The 20,572-nt window shown below is 37.7% G+C and overlaps 1 protein-coding gene across 7 annotated transcripts in view; it reads right to left on the bottom strand.

Moving 5' to 3' along the window:
- Positions 1-921: 921 nt before the first annotated feature.
- LOC103720908 (cycloartenol synthase-like) overlaps positions 922-20,572 on the bottom strand; it is a 44,764-nt gene continuing 25,113 nt past the window's right edge. For 4 of the 7 annotated variants that reach the window (XM_039117575.3, XM_088708384.2, XM_039117576.3 and 1 more), the window contains exons 13-19: positions 12,323-12,379; positions 8,868-8,914; positions 8,631-8,774; positions 8,269-8,446; positions 6,114-6,194; positions 2,016-2,099; positions 922-1,352 (exon numbers count right to left, since the gene is read on the bottom strand). In XM_039117575.3, the coding sequence (XP_038973503.1) occupies positions 1,233-1,352; positions 2,016-2,099; positions 6,114-6,194; positions 8,269-8,446; positions 8,631-8,774; positions 8,868-8,914; positions 12,323-12,379 (711 nt within the window). In that variant the 3' untranslated portion in view covers positions 922-1,232. Of the gene's footprint in view, positions 1,353-2,015; positions 2,100-5,065; positions 5,294-6,113; positions 6,195-8,268; positions 8,447-8,630; positions 8,775-8,867; positions 8,915-12,322; positions 12,380-20,572 lie in introns of those variants that run through there. The other 3 variants (XR_015971886.2, XM_088708387.2, XM_088708388.2) reach the window with 3 other exon arrangements.

Raw genomic sequence — 20,572 nt, forward strand, 5'->3', positions numbered from 1 at the left:
ATACCAAAATCCATATGGTGGAGGAAAATCGGTTAAACAAACCCACAAATAAAAGAGCCTATCAATTTGCCACTACTTACAAGAACAAAAAGAAGAAGAAAACTGCATGCTTTTATTATAGAAAACCTGGACATTACAAGATAGAATGTCATCTTCTCAAAAAGAAGCAGCAGCAAAGAACAACTTTGTTGCAATTATAACAGACATCGATGTTCTTAAAGATGATAGAGCTTGGTGGATTCAGTCTGGCGCAACCAAACACATGCAAGGACAAAAATCTATTCAAAAAGTATGAACGGCTAGAAGATGAAAGTATTCTATATATGGAAAACTCGTCCATTACACAAGTCAATAGAAAAGAAACCATAGAACCTAAATTCACTTTTGAAAACAAAAAATACTTGCTCTTAATGATGCCTATTATGTACCAAAATGTAGGAAAAATCTTATGTCTGATAATTTATTCTATCCAAAGGTGAAATCTCTGCAGGGAAAGACTATTTATGAGGGCATGTTCAAGCCTAATATTAACAAGAATAAAGTTTCTTGTGCTTATATTGTTAAATCTTCTTATTTGTGACATCAAAAATTTAATCAAATTGTGCTTACTAATGGGTATAGAATAAATAAATCTGATAAATATGTATAAATAAAATTTAATAATAAAAAAATGCTATTATTTGTTTGCATGTAAATGATATGCTAATTTTTAGTACCGATTTAGAAACTCAGCCATGGTTTACAAGCTAGAAACTCACCCATGGTTTACAAGCTGAGCAGGCCCTTGCACACATTTATCAAGATCACTCAAAACTAGGTTTAAATATACAGCACATAGTTTACATTACTTACCATTTTTTAACACACAATTAACAGGTTGAGAAAGCATGGGCAAACTTTCCACTACAAGCATCATATGCATTTATCAGCCAACAAAATATAAAAAATAAGGAAAAAGAAATATGTAATATTTGATTGTCCGATGCTGTCGCAATAGGGAACATAGCTTGGTGCAATAGTAAAATGCTTGGGCTAACAGGCACAATCATATAGATTTGAGTCCTTTATCAGTCACTTTGTGCAAAAAAAGCTGAAGATTAGTCTAACAGTCATACAGGACATTCTTCTATGACATGTCAAGCAGTAAGATCTGCATTTCTGAATACTTTGTTTGAGGGGAAAAACATCAACATTCTGACCAAGGATTACAATATGGCAGAAGAGATTAGCATTCAGTTTTTCTTGGTCAGCAGGACACGGCAGCGATATTCCCCAAGAGCCCATATTGGAAATATATTTCGATACTGTGAATAACTAATCATGCAGTTTCTGTTGAAGACTCCCATAATTTCCTGTAAAAAACAGAAACGTAAACAAAGGCAAGCATTAAGGGGAAAAAACCAGACGCGCGTAAACAAAGGCAAGCATTAGGAAAAGAAAGTACCCAATATTTAGAAATTTTAATGTGCATATCCATATAATGCACATAACACAAGATGCACCATTTTGTGCCCCTATTGTTTCCTACTTGGAGTTCAGCAAAAGGAATCCTCCTTTCAGCTTACTAGGAGTATTAGAGCAAGTCAGGTCAAGTTACCTTTTTCTATTGAGATCTATTTTGTTAATTTTGACTATGTTGGGGCATCATAAAAGAAAACAAAAATGAAGATGAAAATCAGCACAGGACAATGTAACGTAGGAAAAATATAATCTGATTTGGCATTGAACTTATCAGTCATTATATGAAGAAAGAGAGAAATCTCTCCTGATTCCTGAAAGCCTTTCAATGGACAAAATAAACTTGCTGATAATAATGGATGATCTAAAGTAGATGATATATATTATTTTCTCTTGAAAATCCATAACGTTAGAAATAGTCTACATTTTTCAGGTTTTCTTATAAATTGTCTGACATGTGCAAAACTATGAGCTCTTTTTCAAGCTGTAAGTCAAGCTTCAACAAATCATGGGTTAGAGTGGCATTTCATAGTTTGCTGAAATTAGTTGTGACCTACTTGTTGTGGAAACTCGCCACTCTCCATTTGCATATTAATCAACACCTTTGCTGCTCGGCGCAAAGGTTCTGGGTCTCTCTCAGCCTGTTCCAGATATAACACAACAAATTTACACGTTAGAGGCAATTTGACTAGTCATCTCAGAAATAAAATTTTCAACCATCTAGAAATTTTTTAATTATTTTTTGAATGTGCTTATTGATAGCATCTAATATTCATAGCCCATTTCGGAGTTTCTTCTTCCTTTTGTTTCAAGAGCTTGAATAGAAGCTTTATCAAATGATTACGTTGACGGTGCCAAAACATGAAAAATCCAATGAATTTTGTTTGCCAGAGGTTAATTAAGAAACCTCCTTTTATAAATTTGAAATATTCAAATCAAACTAAACTTCAATTCATACAATTGTTAGCTTCGATTCATTGAGATACAAGAGATTAGTAATACATTAATATCACAGACAATGATGAAGAGATTTTCCACCCTAGCAGTTAATTGAATAACCTCCTCTTGATTTGCCAACAGCTGTTCGCTCAGCTGGTTGGCACCCTTCTCTCTGAATGAGAGGTCTTGGGTTCAAACCTACTGCTTTGCCCAAGATGGGTCTAGAGAAGGAAGAGCCTGTATCAACATCCGTGCAATCACACGTCATAACAAAATCCTTTGTAAATAATTTGTTTTGTACTAAACCACAAAAGTCTCCAACAAATAACGTGCAACATCATTTCTAAGGATGTGAAGAATTTTGTTAGAGGGAGGACATGTTGTTAGAATTTTCTTTGGTATGCTAATGATCTCGTGATCCTATCAGAGGCCCAAGGTATCTTGCCATGGAAAAAGCCTCTAATTCAAAGGCTACCATTACAATTTATAGATAGACCATTTAGTAATTCAGTCTCAAGATCAAGGTACACGGTACTGTACTAAACCAGACGGTACGGGGCATCCATACTGTACTGGTTCGGAACCGATATATGGTACGAAAGATATACCGACACTCGGTATGCCGAGCTGACCCCGTACCATACTATACAGACAGTGACAGTGTGGCAAAGGGGCCCAATACCGAGATGGTGTACCTTGCCCAAGATTCTAGTTAATATCAACTTATTGCAACAAATTGTAGTAACTTATTTCATTGACTTGATTCACACCCAACTTAGGCTTCATGGTTTACTCTTTCTATTAAATTAGGTTTGCCTGAAGCAAAACGAGAGTATTCATAATCTCAAATATTGATTTAGTATAAAAACAAACCTAAATTTTGGTTGCTACAAAGTTTAGTTTGGATTCATTAAAATGCAATAGAGCAGTTATACATTGACTATTTAGAAGAAAGAATGAAAATCATGAAGAGATGTAGTACATATGGTAATTGATTGAAATATCTGCTACAAATATCTTGAAATTGCTTATTTCATATTAGATCATACTTTATTATGAATATTTTGTTACTTCTTTCATACTAATTTACAATATGATAGCAACTTAGCAAATTAGGTAAAACACAGGTGTGAATATCATTCAAAGGATATGAAGAATCATGTTGGGTGGAAAACATGGCTCGGAAAGTTCTATTTTTTATGTTAGTGGTCTGATAGTTCTATCAGAGGACCATAATAAAAGCACCAATATGAAGATTATTTGATATAAACAACATCTTCATTCCAATAGCCACCATCACTAGATATAGCCAGGCTAGTAATTGAGTCTCAAGATCTGATTCTATAGAATTCATGTAAATATTCTCGAAAGAGAGTTTTCTTTCTATATATATCAACGGGTTTGTGAATAGCTGGACAAGTAGTCAAAGAAAATGACGTTAAATAGCATTTGGAGCATGGCCGGTGGAACCGTCTCGAACCACATGGTTTGGGGCGTCCTGAGCCGTACCGGTGGTGGATCGGGACGGTTCCGGCAACCAAACCAAGACGCCGTCGCTGGAGGGAGAGAAGGAGAAGGAAAAAAGAGGAGAGAGAGAGAGCGAGGGAGGGAGGGAGAGGGAGAGGAAGGAAGAGAGGCCGGCCAAACCGAGACACTGTCGTCGGAGGGGAAGGAGAAGGAAAAAAGAGGAAGAGAGAGAGGGGGGAGGGAGGGAGAGGGAGAGGGAGGAAGAGAGGCCCGCGCAGGGCCGGTCGGCAGAGGCCGGGAAGATGCGGAGGTGAGGCTCCGCCTCTGGTCCTCTGTTTCGTTCGAAGCAGGGGCCCCTTTTATTTTTGCAGATTTTAAGTTGAAGTCGGCAAACCGATTGTCGACTTCACTTAATTTTTAATTTTTTTTTTTTAATCTTGCGATATTTAAGTGAACTTGGCAAACGATTTGCCAACTTCGCTTAAAAATCACAAAATTTTTTAGCATCCGGGTCCTAGTTTTGTTCGAAACAGGGACCCGATCGCGACCTCCGCCTCCTGCATAGGCGTCGGTCCTCCCCCGGCCACCTCTCCCTCCCTCTCTCACTTCTCTCTCTTTTTCTCTCTCCCGTTCACTCTCCCCTGCCTCCTCTGCTGTGTCGGTATATGTCCGGCACGGCACGGCGCGGGCCCGTACCGACTCGTTTCGCCGGACAACTGGTATGTTGCCCAGTACCGATACAACAGACTGTGATTTGGAGATAAATCAGATAAATAGAATCATACAATGCATAACCTCTATTGATGAATTGTAGTTCTTAGTCTTGCTATATCAACATTTCTCAGATAGACATAGGCAAATACAACAGAATTAATTACATTGCCCACTGCTGCCAACAGTATCAGCATTATAAAATGACCTTACATTTTCAATATTAAAAAGAGATAAAATATATGCAGCATACTTCAGATGAGCATGATAAGGAAATTTCAACATCTTCCAGAGCAAGACACTCTTCAGAAGTAGAACATGCATCAAATCAACAATGAAGGCCTGAATGGTTTATAAATCAAAATCTCTCTGACTGATTGTCAGGTATATAGTATAATTTAGGTTGAATTTGAAGTTGAAAAGTCATTGATAAACCCATATGAACCCTATTAATAGCATAAAAAATTGTTGTTTTAAGCATCAGACATACCTCATCAAGTCACCTTCCACAGTCATCTTCTGGTTATTTTCAGTACATTTTGATGGAAGAACTGATTCCAATATCCATCTCATAGTGGCTAAGAAGTTGAAATCTCTGGGCTTTAGTTTGAAACTTCACTTTATTTAAGGTACCTTAGATCCTTGTACAACAAGATGGCTAATCTCAACATCACTATTTCATTCCATTTGGGTGATTTTTTATTTCCTCCAGAAATATCTGGAAATATGCGATGACACAACATCCATATAATTGGTCTTAAAGATCTCAAAGCATAATTACTAAAAAATCAATGTTTTAAAATCCAGTACCAAACTTTGTACCATCTTTCCATTTCGAACTGTATGATACAGGTATTGTACCAGTATAGACAGTACATATTGAAACTGATAGTGTCAAAAATAATGAAAAAAAATTGGTACACGTCAATAAGGTCGGTATAATACCATCAATATGCAACAATATGGTTGGTACAAACTGGTATACAAGGTTTTTGCATCTCGACACCTGTACAAGTACCGATTTCATATAACTGCTCCATTTGGAAGGTCCTAATTGTCTAATGAGTTATTGTGAAATCTAATCCTAACAAGTCCATGTTGGGAGTGGACATCACTTAATGGAATTAAGAGATGTTCTGTGTCTGATATGGCAATCAGAATATTTAAGATGTTGGTTAAGGAAATTAATATTTGAAAAAATGGAAACACAACATTATAACTAATCATCAACAGCATCAGTATGAACACAGTATATCTTGGACATAAGTAATTATCAACATTATAAGTAATCATCAACAGCAAAAGTAATCTGAGACATAACTGCATCGATATGTATCCTATTATTTTCAGTGCATAATTTAATATTGAACACTACTAAGCCAAGACATATCAAGGCACATCTCCGTCATACTCATGCCTATTGTATCTTTTGTCACATTCAGATATTTAAACAAACATGGCACATTTTGACATGACTTTAATGTGTCATCATGACAAATCAATAATCATGAATATTAATCAGTTCATAAAAAACGGACCTGTCCAGCATCAATTAGAGCTAACATGGCCCATGCAGTGTTCACTGCATGACATCGGTTGCCCTCAAGATTTGAATACACCTGTTTATGAGAAAAAAGTTAAGTTTCCAAAATGAATGATTCAAGAGAGCCAAATCACAGATTATTATTGACATTATTTGAAGCAGAAATAAGTATATACTCAGAGGCTAAATCCAACCAGATTGGCATAAAAAATTCATGAGATAGCGACTGGCAAACCAACTGTTTGTTGTAGAAAATTTAGTAAAAACACTATAATTGCATTGTAGGATAATTAAGCTTGCATCATGAAGAGGACTTGATAACTTTATTGCACGCAAAACAGGTAGACATGCAAACTCTAACTTTATTGAATTGTAGGATAATTAAGGTCATAGCAAAATAGTTTAGAAAATTGGAAAAGTAAACCGAGCTTCAAGCTTTTGACCCACTAAGTTTTATCAAAGAAATGAACGTTTCCTCACAACTGAAGTCTTGAGAAGGCAGTTCCATTGGAAGAGCTTAAGCTTTTCAGCATCCTTTCGAGGATCCCTAAATGATAGGACATTCTAGATATTTCTTGCACAAAGACTAGGAAAATTTAAGCAGGAGAAGATTAGAAGATTGTGCGGAAAGGCCTCCAAGTTTTCCGCGGATTGAATACTTGGCACTTAGCTGTAACCCACCACTCTTGCACACAAGGACTGCTGAGGTATCAATATCACTCATAACCCGTTAGCACGAGAGTTTCCTACTCATTCAACACCTATTCTATCTGTACTTTTGTGTATGAGAATGGCTGATGCTTTAGCTTGATAAGAGGGTCGTGCAGAAAGTCCTAAACTGTGAGGGGAAGGCCAATTCACGAACAAAGGGGTGTAGGCAAGTGCTACAATGACTTTGGTCATGAGGAAAAGCTAAATAAAAGATACCAAGGCCAAAGTCTTAATTGAGACCCATACGTTGACTTGCTTAAATGTATTTCCCTTATCATTCTTGCTTTACCATCCTCAGTAGATGAAATAAGCTAGTGAGAACACATTTAACAGAAACAGCTCATATAAAGCTGGAAGTCAGATTGGCAAGTTACTCGAAAATAAGAAAAAGAAGGTGACACTACATAGGAATAACATTTTTGGAACTAAAAAGAAAGATAAAGTAGGAGAACAGAACTATCCTTAGGGGCCTTTACAACACCAAAGTTCAATAAGGATTTTCTAATATAACACTCACTTAAAAGCATAAACTGATATGCAAATTATCAACCTGCATACAAAAGATAGCAAGAGACAAGAAGAGGAAATGGGTGGGTGTTAAGATGATGCCTGTTAGAAAAGCAACTTATGAGTTACAAGAGAATGTGAAGAAAAGGAAAAAAAATCTCTGAAAGGAATTCTGATGTGCCCAACAAGAATTAACAATGTCTAGTTCCATGAAGCTTCTGACATGAAAATCTCTTATAATCTGAACATGCAAACATAGGATAAGTCATATGATCATGGAACAGGAGGAATATCAAAATCTAAATTTTACTTATTTAGTCAGTGTAACATCATCTTGCAGTTTGGATACAGCTCTTCCATGCAGGTGCAGAGGAGAGGTAGATTAACTGTAATACCATTAATGCTGCATGATAAGAAGTCTGTTCAACTGTCACTATAACAACACAAATAGAGCATTGGCCTATCAGTTCACCAAGTTCACCAAGCAGAAAGGCTTTCACAGCAAAATTGGGAAAGTATATGATGTTGGCATAACATATACTGTTTTTTTGAAGTCAGGCAAACTACCAAGATTATCAGATTCTCCCACCAAAGAACTATAAAATGCCAAATTTATTAGTGAAGTAAAGTTCAACATTTGAAACTCCTCTGTATACATGATGGAGAAAAGAAATATAAACTCAAACATTTGCATTAGACTGTCTTAATTCTGTTCAAAAAATTCAACCGGATAACTTATGTTTCCCTTTTAAAATCAGGAACTTCTCAGCTATAAATTAATGTGGATATAACATATAGAAAAGTTTCATTCAAAAAAGTGGAAGAAGCAACACCAATATCTGTGTTGACATACTATAATATGGCAGATTCCTGCACAAGAATGAAAATAAAAAAATAAAAAAATCTGGAGTACATCTTGTTGGAATAATTACTTTGTTTTGACATGAAAGATAGCTCTCTCCCCAACCACCTGATGCCAGTTGTTTTGACAACAGAAATTGACATGCTTTACGGATGCAAGGGCTGTTCTGGTAGGTCCTTCCAGCAACAATTAATCCCTCTACTCCAAACCATGTGCCATATGTGAAGCAAACGGCCCAAGAGCCATACCTGCAGAAAAATAACGTTAGCAGGCAACCCAACTCAAAAAATTAATGAATTTTAAGCTGTCTTTTAACAAAATTGGAAGCATTATTGTGGGCTGTCACGGATGAGGTAGCAAGGCAGATATATGTGCAGGTGATGGTGCCATGAGACAGAATTTTGATGCGAATAGGAGGCACTATGGACAAACCATGATCCATCAGGTTGCTGAATCATTTCAATGAAATTAGATGCTTTTCTAATGCAATTTTCTATATCATCTCTGCGATGTCCAGGGTATAATTTTTTAAATGATGACAGTGCCTGTATTGCAGCTGAAGTACATTCAACATATCTGCATAACAACCATATCTTGTTAAATATTGTCTGAAGAATAGTAATAGAGAAAAAAGACTCTTCTAAAAGAACCTAAGTATTGGAATCTTACGGATAATCGATAACAATGTCCCCAAAAGTTTCAGCAGGATTGATAATCTAATTAGAAAAAAGAAACATTTCAGTGTACATCTCAAGCATGTTGCAAGAAGAAAAGATGAGCAAATAACAAATTGCTAGAAGCAATAATGTGCTTAGCTAACCTAGAAAGTGTAACTTCAAGGGCCACCCGAGGCTCTCAAGTTAGTTGACAAAAGGATTTTGTGCTCCAGTATCTAGTTCAAATTTCAATAATTCTTTTAAAAGAAACTGAGCTTCATGTTACATGGATACAGTCTTCACTATTATGAATGTAGTTCCTCAAAGTATCCTTCCTTATGGGGATATTTTATGAAATCCCTCTATGTGATGTAGAGTATCATCCATGCAACAGTTTTTAGAATAAAAATATTAGTTAATTTAATAGTTGAATTTGCTAATTGGTGCTTTCTTTATGTTCCAGCAGAAAAGTATGGGACAAAAATTCAAACTTTTTTTCTTTATATTCAAGATTTTTAGAACATGGCCAATCTCTTTCCAGGAAGATACATCTCATGAACAAGGAGTGACTTTCCAATTCCAGTTCTATCAAAGATTGACCCTAAGTTCTCAGTCACCCAAGAATGATTTGGATTTCTAGAATGTAATCTGTGGATTTAAGTAGAGAATAAAAAAAATTCAAGAAAAGTGAATAACTAAACAAGGAGGTGCTTATTAAGATATCACAGAGGAAATTTTGGTGACTGTTAGTGGTCGAAAATTTTAAGGGGTAAGTTTTAATGTATTTTCAAGAGCATGGACATAAATTAGAGGGGCACACATAAAGCCAAAGGTACTTGAGTGAAATATGAATAGTAACTTTTTTGTAACATAGTTGAGGTATATGCTGGCTGCTTCTTTATTGTTAAGGACAGACATGAGGTTAGGTCCACTGCTCAAGAACTATAATGCTTGAGAAACCAAGAGAGGTTAACCAAAATCAGAAAGTGATTGAGAAGAATGAAAATGGGTGGATGATTAAACAGAAAAAGATACCTATTGCTTCCAGCAGCTATAATGAAGAATTGAATGGAAATACTAGAAATAGGTAGGCGGTAATTTGGAATTAAAAATTTGATTGTGTTGGCATACTATGTGATGAAATTGCCTGGCATTGATATCCTAGTCATCAAGGGGGAACCAATTTCCAGAAAAGTGTTTTCGTAAGTGAGCAAAAGTGATGTGATTTGTACAATTTTAATAATTCAATTGTTAAAGAATTCAAGTATAATCACGAAAAAGAAAATATAATATGTATATACTACCATGGAGGCTCTGCCAGTGCATAGATCTCCATTCACCACATGGACACCCATATTAATAATGTTATTAATAGAGCTTTTTATTTTGGATAATAAAGCTCTTATTTAATACAGTTTTTTTTATCAAAATATAAAAATATAATATCATTAATAAGAAACTTATGAGCTTATTAAACTGTATTAAATAAAGAACCTTTCAATAGTACTACTAAATTAATGTAGAAATTAATGACATTATTAATAATGATATTTGCGTAATGTATGATAATATTAATGAAAAACACTTTTTCTTAGTATTGTATCTTGCTCATATCCCGAACGGATCATTATATTAAAATAATATTTCATTAATTTCTATTATATTTTTATGATCATGATCTTACTTAAAAGTAAAAGCTGACTCACCAATGATCCCGCCATATTGCATTTAAATATCCCCTAGATGCAATACTTTTCTATGTCTTATTATATGTAGGTCCGATCATGATCTTATTATTTTAGAATTATATATTATTTTACCATATCGACAAATATACACATATTATTAAAATTTTGTATAGTGAGAGTATATCATAATACTAATATCAAAAAAATTATTTTAAATAGCATGAAACAAGATCAAAGCTTAGCAACAATATTAATAATATTAGTATTAGTATTATTGGTAAGAAACACTTACTAAAATGAAAGAAAAACCATATTAAATTGTCATAGTCCTGTCTATATTATGATATAGATTTTGTGATATGCAAAATAAGATTAATATATACTCAGTATTAGCACACTGATAATAATCTGTGTTGATACTCAATGAGGCTCAGCTTATAAGTAGGCCTCTTATTAATATGATTCTTTATTTTTCAAAATAATATGTTTCTCTAAGAACTGTTATAATATCGTAATGGCACCATGATGGTTTTGACAAACCTACATCATGTTTTAAATATAATTTATTACACTTCTATATTGCATTTTAATAACAAATTGAAAAATGATAAAAAAAATCTTACCCTACGCCACTAAATGTTTATCATTCTAGTAGTCAAGCCAATAATAACGGAAAATTGCTGCAGAAAGCATCACGTATGTGTAATCAACAATCTCTACCTTAACTGATAACAAACAACACAGCTTACACAAAAGCAGAATCTCACTTTCATAACTAATTCATGGTTGTCCAAATCACTTTCATAATTCATCTCCATTAAGGGTGCCCTTGATTTGCACCATCCCATTTGGATAAATATCGCTGGTCTTCTTGTTGGATGCAACGCCACCCTTGGCACCTCTATGCTTTTATAATTAACGATATCATCTATCCTTCATAAATTCTTGAAGCTCACTTGTTCTGTACTTTTTGCAAGGAGGACTTCATGTGATTTTGTTCAAACCACGAGTTTATGGTTCATAGGGAATTCATGAAATCACCGGAATAACAAAATTTCAATAGTTCACCTTCATTATCTAGGTAGACAAATAAGCATAATTGAAGACTCAAACATATTCATAGACTGACGCCACAAAGAGTGTATTTAAAACAAAACTAATTGACAGACTCTGCGCAAGAAACTGGTCAAAACAACATCGGGAAAATGTTTCTAGACTATTAAACAACCTCATACAACAAGTCTGGGTTCAGCAAGAAACTGCATTTGTTATCAATAGAATCGAGCTCAATCTGGAATTGCCATGTAGCTTGAGGATCAATGTGCCTACTGTTTTAAGACATTGTCAAAGAGATTTTGGATTTGCAGCAGTAGTGGAACAAACTATGAAATTTACAAATTCATTCGATTATCTTAATAAAAACATGAAGCTTTCTAATATTTTCTCCAAAAAGTAACATCATAAGTACGGCCTGCCTTTATCTGGAGATGCTATCTAGAGTATCAAAAGTACTAGCTTCAAAAAGATACCTGAAAAAGGAAAAGACCTCACAAACTTGACTATAAAATTAAGGACGCTTTCTTATTCACTGGTTGCATAGATACAAGAGGAAGACATGCACATGCGCAAGGTAAATACTTTTATCTGAATAAATTTCCAAGAAGCTGAAAAGGAATTAGGGGATTATACACAAATACATCTTCTCAGTACAAAAATAAGTAAAGATAAAAATGCTATGGAGGAACTGTAAACAAGGAAATATACATTTACAAGTACTCACCTCCAACCAAGCATAGGATCTTGTAAGCTCATAAGTTGCAAAACCACCATCTCTGTTCTACAAAGAGAACAACAAAGGATAACACAAAAAAACCAGGGTTTTGTTGCATATAGTAAAAGACTAGCAGATATGCACAAATATTAACGAAAGCCTCAAGTAGAAAATACTAGTAAAATAAACAATGTTTATGAGAACAAGCATTGACAGGCTCAGAAGGGCCTCAGAGAAGGCATGCCTTGGCTCATTCCCAGCCCAGGGCCAAAAAGGCATGCATAATAAGGCGGTCACAGTTCATATACTATTGAGTTTGATGGTGCTTCAGCTCAAGAGGTTTCCAAGCCTTATGCAGGCCAGGATTTGGCCTAACCCAACTTGCATGCATCGCAAGCAACACAAATGCACAGGCATGCATGTATGCGAGCATAGATGATGTAGTCTCAAGACTCCATGTTATACTTAGTTTATGTTTTTTGTTGTTTCTGTGTTTTCCATCCAAAGCCATGTTTAAGCTTGGATTTTCAATCGAGCCATGTACTAGTACTGCCAAGCAAAAAGGATCCACCTAGGTGTGATAGAAAACCTAACCCAACTCCAAACCACCACACTTAATTGTTTGAGCCTTAGCAATTCTTCAATGCCCACAGTCATCACTCATCTCTAAGAATGGAGGAGGATGGATGATAGTCTTGAAAATAGAATTGTGCATGTATGGAAGGAGGGAAGTTAGAAATCTGCATAAAACAGCACAAAAAAAAACACAGTTCACATGAACAGTAACCTGACCCGTTACTGTTCACGAAACAATAACTCGGCCTATAAAAAGAGAGGACAACAGCCAAAAAGAAAAAAAAGAGAAGAAGAAATCCTAGAAAGGTGAGTGCCCCCGTGGGCAAAGCCCTGAGAGACCCTTTTTCTTCCACTTTCGTCCTGCTTCTTGACCTATTTCTTCTTGGAGCCACCTTCTTGACCCCATCATCCTTCATCTCGATACCTTGGTGAAGCGCGGCCTGAAGATTCTCATTGGATTGGAAGGACCAAACTCGCAAAAGTAATTATCCAACTAATTCTATCACCATCTTTTGCCTAGCCCACATTTCTTCGTCCATCTATCATTATCTCTACCCATCATCATTACCACCATTGTCATCTATCACATCCTTGATTGGGTCGAGTTTACTGGCAGTATTTTTTTTATTGTTCTATTGTGGTTATTTTCAGTTTGTTGCACTAGTTATATTTCATTGATTAGGCTTCATTAATAAGATATCTATCATGTTTTGTTTTGCGTTCGCATACCTCTATGACAATTTTTTGGGATGATGAGTATTTGCTGAAGTATCTAATCAATCGCACCATTATTATGAAATCAATCTACATCTGTAGTAATCGATTATAGGTTGCACCAAAGTGGTATCAGAGCAAATAGATCCTATATATCTAGAAATCTTTATTATTGTGTTTGCAACATAATATTCAATTTTTTTGCATTTGAAATTCTGAGAATTAAATTTCTGCACTTCAAAATAGAGAAATATATTTTTTGAATTAAAAAAAATAGTCAATTATATTTTCTGCATTTAAAACTATAGAAATTTTAATTTTTGGAGTTAAAAATACAGAAAAATTAGTTTCTGCATTTAAAAAAAAATCTGCATTTATTTCCTCATTAAAAAAAAATATTTCTGCATTAAAATATTAATTTTTGTATTAAAATATTTATTTTCGGCATAAAAAATAAAAAAATCCAAAAAAAATTCTGAAAAAAAATTCTGTTTTGCCTCCATAACATTAGAAGCACCTCCGAAACAGTTTTGGGTCGAATCTTAGTCTACAATCATGTCTAATAATTGGCAAGATGCATTTAGAACCCAACAATAAACCTTAGAACAGATTCAACGACAGGTAGAACACCTCTCCAACTTCATGACTAGACTAGAATTGAACATACCTGAGATAGTGAGACCTAGGAGAGAGGAAAACCATCAGGATGAACCAAGACGTAGAGTCAGACCTCAAGGTAGACAAAGAGTCCATCAGAGGGTAGTCGAGAGTAGTGAATCAGATGAGAGAAAATGAATTAGATGACCGACCACCACATAGAGAACCCCCTCGTGCCAGACGTTGGGATGATGGCATTAAGCTTGATGTTGGAAATTGAGGGGCGTTTCCAACCAGATGCTTTTCTTGATTGGGTCGACAAAATCGACCAATATTTTGATTGGAAGAAAATTCCTGAGGATAAAGAGGTCAAATTTGTGACCCTCAAATTAAAGGGACATGCACTGGTTTGGTGGAAGCAACTCCATGAATGAAGAGTTCAGCAAGATAAGGATAAGATCCGTATCTGGAGTAAAATGAAGGAGAAGTTGAGGAAGCGATTTGTCCCATTGGATTATCGCCAAAACCTCTACTTAAAATTTCAAAACCTCCGACAAGGGACTAGGACCGTGGATGAGTACACCGAGGAGTTCTATGAGCTCCAAGCAAGAAACGGCCTTAGTGAGGACCCCATTCATGTTGCTAGTAGATATATCAATGGCTTGAGACAAGACATCCTGGACCAAGTGGAGATGTTCGATATCTTGAGTATTGATGATGCCCATCGCCGTGCACTGAGAGTGGAAGCACAACAAAGGCGAACTAGTGGTCGAAAGTGGGACTCAAACAGAAACTCTATTGCCCAAGGAAAGAGTCAGTTCGGAAACAAGGCAATAAGTTCTCAGAACCCTACCAAGACCACAATTGTCCTAAAACCCAATTCTAACAATGAATTATGGGACAAGGGCTGTGGGCACAAGTGTGGCGTTTCCAAAGCAAGAAATGTAAGAAACTGCAGTGAAAACAGTGCAGGGGCCGACTCATGCAGATCTGGGGTTGACCCCTGAAGAACTAGGGCCGACTCATGCTGATCAGGGTCGACCCCTGCAGAGCTGGGGCAGGGGCCGACTCATGCTGATCAGGGTCGACCCCTGCAGAGCTGGGGCAGGGGCCGACTCATGCTGATCGAGGGTCGACCCCTGCAGAGCTGGGGCTGACTCATGCTGTTAAAAGGTCGACCCCATGCCTATTTCAAATTTAGGTAGAAACGGAATTTGGTCTTCTACCTGCTTGAGACTCAAGTAATTTAGATCTTGAGGGGGCTAACCATTATTGGGCTAGGTTTAGGCTCACAGGGAGAGAGAGCATGCAAGTTATGGGTGTACATGGGCTTGGGTTGAGTGCTTTCTCATGTGGTTTAGCCTAGGAAAGTTTTTGGGTTTGGGTCATAATTGACCATATATATATACACTCACGTATTTTGTGTATAGGTGGAATGAAATCAGATGAAACTCCTTTCTCCCTGAAAATCCTATTCCTCTCTTCTCTTCCTCTCATGCACGTAAGCCGCCATCTTTAAGAACCCTAGGGCACGCAGCTATCAAAGAAGAAGAGCCTATTTCCGTTTGGCTCTTGTTCTCCTCCACCATCAAAGAACCAGTGATCCATGCCTCTAGCAGCCAAGAAAACATCCCAGGTGCTGTGGTTTGAGGCGGTTCATCTTCCCACGATTGGGATCAGATACTTCTATATCTCCCCTACAATTGGTATCAGATCCATTGGCTGGTGATTCGGTGGAGGAAAGATCAAAATCTGCGGGTAAGATTTCAAAATAGAATTTCTGCATTGTTTGATTTCTGTTTTGTGGTATGGCATCTAGCAATCTAAAGGTAGACTTTGAGAAGTTTGATGGCAAGGAAAACTTCACCCTATGGCAGCACAGGATGAAGGATTTGCTGGTACAGCAAAGGATCTACAAGGTCTTGGTAAGAAAAAGATCGAAAAAGATCAATGTTGAGGATTGGGAGGAGTTAGAGGAGATAGCCTTTAGCAGCATTAGGATGTGCTTGGCTGATCAAGTTCTACCTGAGATTTGCACAGAAACCACGGCCAAGGGGCTTTGGGAGAAGTTAGAAAACACATACATGGGCAAGAACATGACAAACAAACTGTGGTTGAAGAAACAGTTGTACAGTTTGCGGATGCCGGAAGAAGGAGATCTGATTTCTCATATTCAGAAGTTCAATCAAATTTGCTCGGAGGTTATGAGCCTTGATGTGAAGATTGAGGAAGAAGATAGAACCCTTCTACTGTTAGAAGTATGCCCTAAAAGCCAATGTGGCTGACACATATTTGTAATCTGGGGCATAATTTTGTAATTTGACTCTTATTGATAAATAAGATTGGGCAATTTATTATTCATTCATGTTTTTATGTGTCCATGAATCGTTAAAAAAATTAATAAAATGGTGACACATATTCTCAAGAAGTTGAGAATTTGAGGCATGTGTCATTAGGAATTAATTTCTAAATGCTCCTGATCGATGGATCCATCATAAGGGACGGTGATCGATCCGCTGAGATTAGTGCACAGATCACTTAGTCAGATGGATGAGTCTCGAGTCCACAGTGTAGAGACACTGGAGTGATTGTGCAAGTACTTGTTAGAGACAAAGTACTGAGCGTGACTAAAAAAAGTAGTCACATGGATGTCTATCCACTTATCAGTGACATACTTATGCTGCAGTTGTATGAATGGTCCTTTGACCTGCAATGCCTCAGCTATTCACTATGAGGTTGCTGTAGTTTGACGAGCATGTAAACTTGGATCCTAGCCATTCGAATCCTTGTAGTGCGGATTGGCTTCAGTAGGTTCATTTTGGAATAGGGTTGCACCGAGATGGGATCTATCGACCTTGATAGATTAGGAGTGATCCTATGTGATTTATGAGACTGAGTTCGATAAATTTCTGGCCAGGTATTTTGGAAAAAGAGTTTTTCATATCTCGAACTGGAAATCGAATAAATTTGATATATGACAGACAATGGGGTTTGACGAGTTATCCATAACCTCCGTCCTGTCGGGATCCATGATAGAGGGGCTGTATCATACGCTAACTGCACCTAGAGGTTCAGACATTCTGTTCTGCTGGGTTGCCACCACATACTGCTCGGTGTCACTAGTGGATTGTGAGACTCGAAGGCATTCACTTGGTGATCAATGAACCCTAAGAGTAGAACTGAAATTGTTTCAGTCCACTGAAAGAAGTTTCAGTGATACTGAAATGGAAATCTCAATGTCTCACTACCAGACAGAATAGAACCTACGAGGTTACACACAGAGAATTTGATTAGTCAGACTATCATAATTGTGATTTGGAATCACAATTGATGTCAATTACCAATATGATTGGTGATTGAATTAACCCACTAAGTATTAATGAGTTAATGGAAGAAGAATTAAGTGGAATTGATTGCAATTGGATTGCAACTAGGCTGATTTGATGAGCCAAATCAAATTAGGTTCGACCCAATTTGAGTTGGGCTCATGATTGGGTCAACCTTGATTAGATCAGGGTATATGCCTTAAGTCGTGTTCATACTATGCAGACTTTAAAGTCCACATGTCATCGTAGGATGAAAATGTATTAAGTCGTGTTCACACCATGCGGACTTTAAAGTCCCCATGGCGTCGTAGGATGCATGGCGACCCATCTAATTCTCCTAATATGATTAGGAGTTAGTCTAAGTCCTAATATGATTAGGAATTGGGCTCATGATTAGGGATTGATCAAGACCTAATGTGATTAGGACTTGATCATGGCGCCATGAAGGGGTTCAAGCCTAATTTAATTAGGCTCTAATCTTTTGATCCAAAGGACACATGTCATGCATTCATTTGAGGCGCCACCTAAGAGGATTCTAATCCTCTCATCATGGCGCCATGGACACTTGGCAAAGATCCAAAGGTGGTGGCAAAGGGAGAGTTTATCTCTTCATAAGATAAGCCTTGGAAAAACCCTAACCACCAACTATAAAGAGGAGGCATTGGAGGCATGTGAGAGCATTGGTCCTTCATCCTCCTCCACGCCTCCTCCCTCCTCCCTCTTCCTCTCCTCCTCTCCCTCGGCGGCAAGGTGAAGGAATTTCTTCTTCCTCTTCCAAGGCGTTGGAAGCTTGAGAAGAGAATCAAGGGAAGAGACTCCACGCCCAAAGAAAGGAGTTCTTTCCTCCACGCCCAAGCCCTCTTCTTCCTCCCTTCTCCACGGCAGCAAAAGGTCCTTTTCTTCCTCTTCTTCCACGGTTGCAAGGAAAGGAAGATCCACAATGAAAGCTTCATCCTTCCTCTTCCTCCATTGCGAGCAAAGTTGAAGAAGAAAGAGTTCTTCTTCAAGGAGGTATGTTGCTGATTTTCTTCCAATCTTTTGATAGTCATGAGAGGTCTTTGCAAGGAACTAGCACTCCGGTAAGATTTGATCTCAGATGATTAAGTCCTCGTGTGGATACCTGTAGAGGTCGGACGCTTGTGCGGCTTCAACAGGAGCCTCCAACGATCATCAGGCTGCGGTGTTTTTCCACCCGCACAAAGTTTGAAGATGAGATCTTCAAATTTTTGTTTCTGATTTTTGTTTCAGTTTATGTGATTCTTAATCAACCTCCTTCAGATCCTAATCTCTCCTCCCTTATGAGTTCAAAGGTATTTTGGATTTGGATCCAGAAAAATTTTTGAACTCTATGATCCGTAGCATGTTCATACGATGACGTCGTCCTGTGCGAGATTCCGCTGCGAACGTCGCATCGCGCGGGGCGTAACTCAACATCTATTGCTATGTTCTCTCCCAGGATCATATGATGGGCTGATCACGACTCTGGTGTATGGGAAGGAAACATTGAACTACGAAGAAGTGATTAGTGTTTTGTGGTCCAATGAGCAAAAGGAAAAGATCTGTAAGGAGGCTTCAAACTCAGAGGTACTTGCTATTAATGAGAGGCAAGAAAAGCCTCGGAAAAGGGTTAAAAAGAAGTCCAGGGGCAGATTGAAGTCTCAGAGAAAGTAGAAGGCTTGGAAGTGCTACAAGTGTCATCAGATAGGACACATAAGGCAGAATTGTCCTTTGCTGAAATCTGAGAAGGAAAAGAATTCTTCCAAGGGTGGTTCGGCTAGCCATGGGGATGCTCACACATCTAAAGACAGTGGAGATGATATCCTGGTTGTTTCAGATGGTCACATGAAGGAAAACAGTCGGTGGATATTGGATTCAGCATGTTCACATCACTACACTTTGCATCGGAAGTGGTTCGATACCTATGAAAAAACCGATGGAGGAAGTGTGAGTTTAGGTGATGATCATCCTTGCAAGATTGCTGGTGTAGGCACCATTAAGGTGAGGATGTATGATGGGATCATCAGAACATTGACCAATGTGAAACATGTCCCGGAGTTGAAGAAAATCTGATTTCATTGGGTTACCTGGAGAAGCATGGGTGTGCTTTTGGAAGCCAACCGGGCAGCGGCTGTTTGAGGATCACCAAGGGAGCTTTGGTGGTGATGAAAGGGAGAAGATTGAGTAATAATCTGTATGAGATGGAGGGCTCAGTTGTGACAGATAGTGCAGAGGTGTTGGCGGCAGCATAGGAGAAGCAGTTGATCTACAAACTGTGGCACTATCGGATGGGTCACATGAGCGACAGGGGGCTCACAAAACTCGGTAAAAGAGGCCTGATTCCAGTAGTGGAAAAGGAGGGGAATGACATATATGAGCCTTGTTTTTATGACAAACAGCATAGAATAAAGTTTGCCAACAGTTTCAAGCGGAGTGAAGGCATACTGGACCTAGTTCACTCGGATGTATGGGGATTGGCTCCTGTTTCGGCCAGAGATGGAGCCAACTATTTTTTGACATTTATTGATGACTTCTCCAGGAAGGTATGGGTGTATCTGATAAGAAAAAAATTAGAGGTGTTTGCCCGGTTCAAATCTTGGAGAGCAGAAGTTGAAAAGAAAACAGGAAAGCCAGTGAAGTGCCTAAGGTCTGACAATGAAAGGGAGTACACTAGCAGCGAATTCAGAAGGTACTGTGAGGAGAATGGGATCAAACGCCATTTCACAGTGAGGATGACTCCCCAGCAGAACGGTGTAGCCGAAAGGATGAACCGAACATTGACAGAGAAGACCAGAAGTCTGAGGCTGCAGGCATCGCTTTCAAAGTCTTTTTGGGGTGATGCGATAACTTTTTCATGTTTTCTTGTTAACAGGTCCCCTAATCGAAAACTTGATGGAGGCATTCCAGAGGAGATCTGGAGTGGGAAGAAGGTGGAGCTTGACTACCTGAAAGTTTTTGGTTGCCCGGCCTATGCACTTGTGGAGGCAACCGAAAGAAGCAAGTTAGACCCGAAGTCACAGAAGATGATCTTCATCGGATATCCACATGG

Source organism: Phoenix dactylifera, chromosome 12 (genome assembly GCF_051530095.1).
Source record: "Phoenix dactylifera cultivar Ajwa chromosome 12, Ajwa_hap1_PhDact_Kaust_v1.1, whole genome shotgun sequence".
Classification (NCBI taxonomy): Eukaryota; Viridiplantae; Streptophyta; class Magnoliopsida; order Arecales; family Arecaceae; genus Phoenix; species Phoenix dactylifera.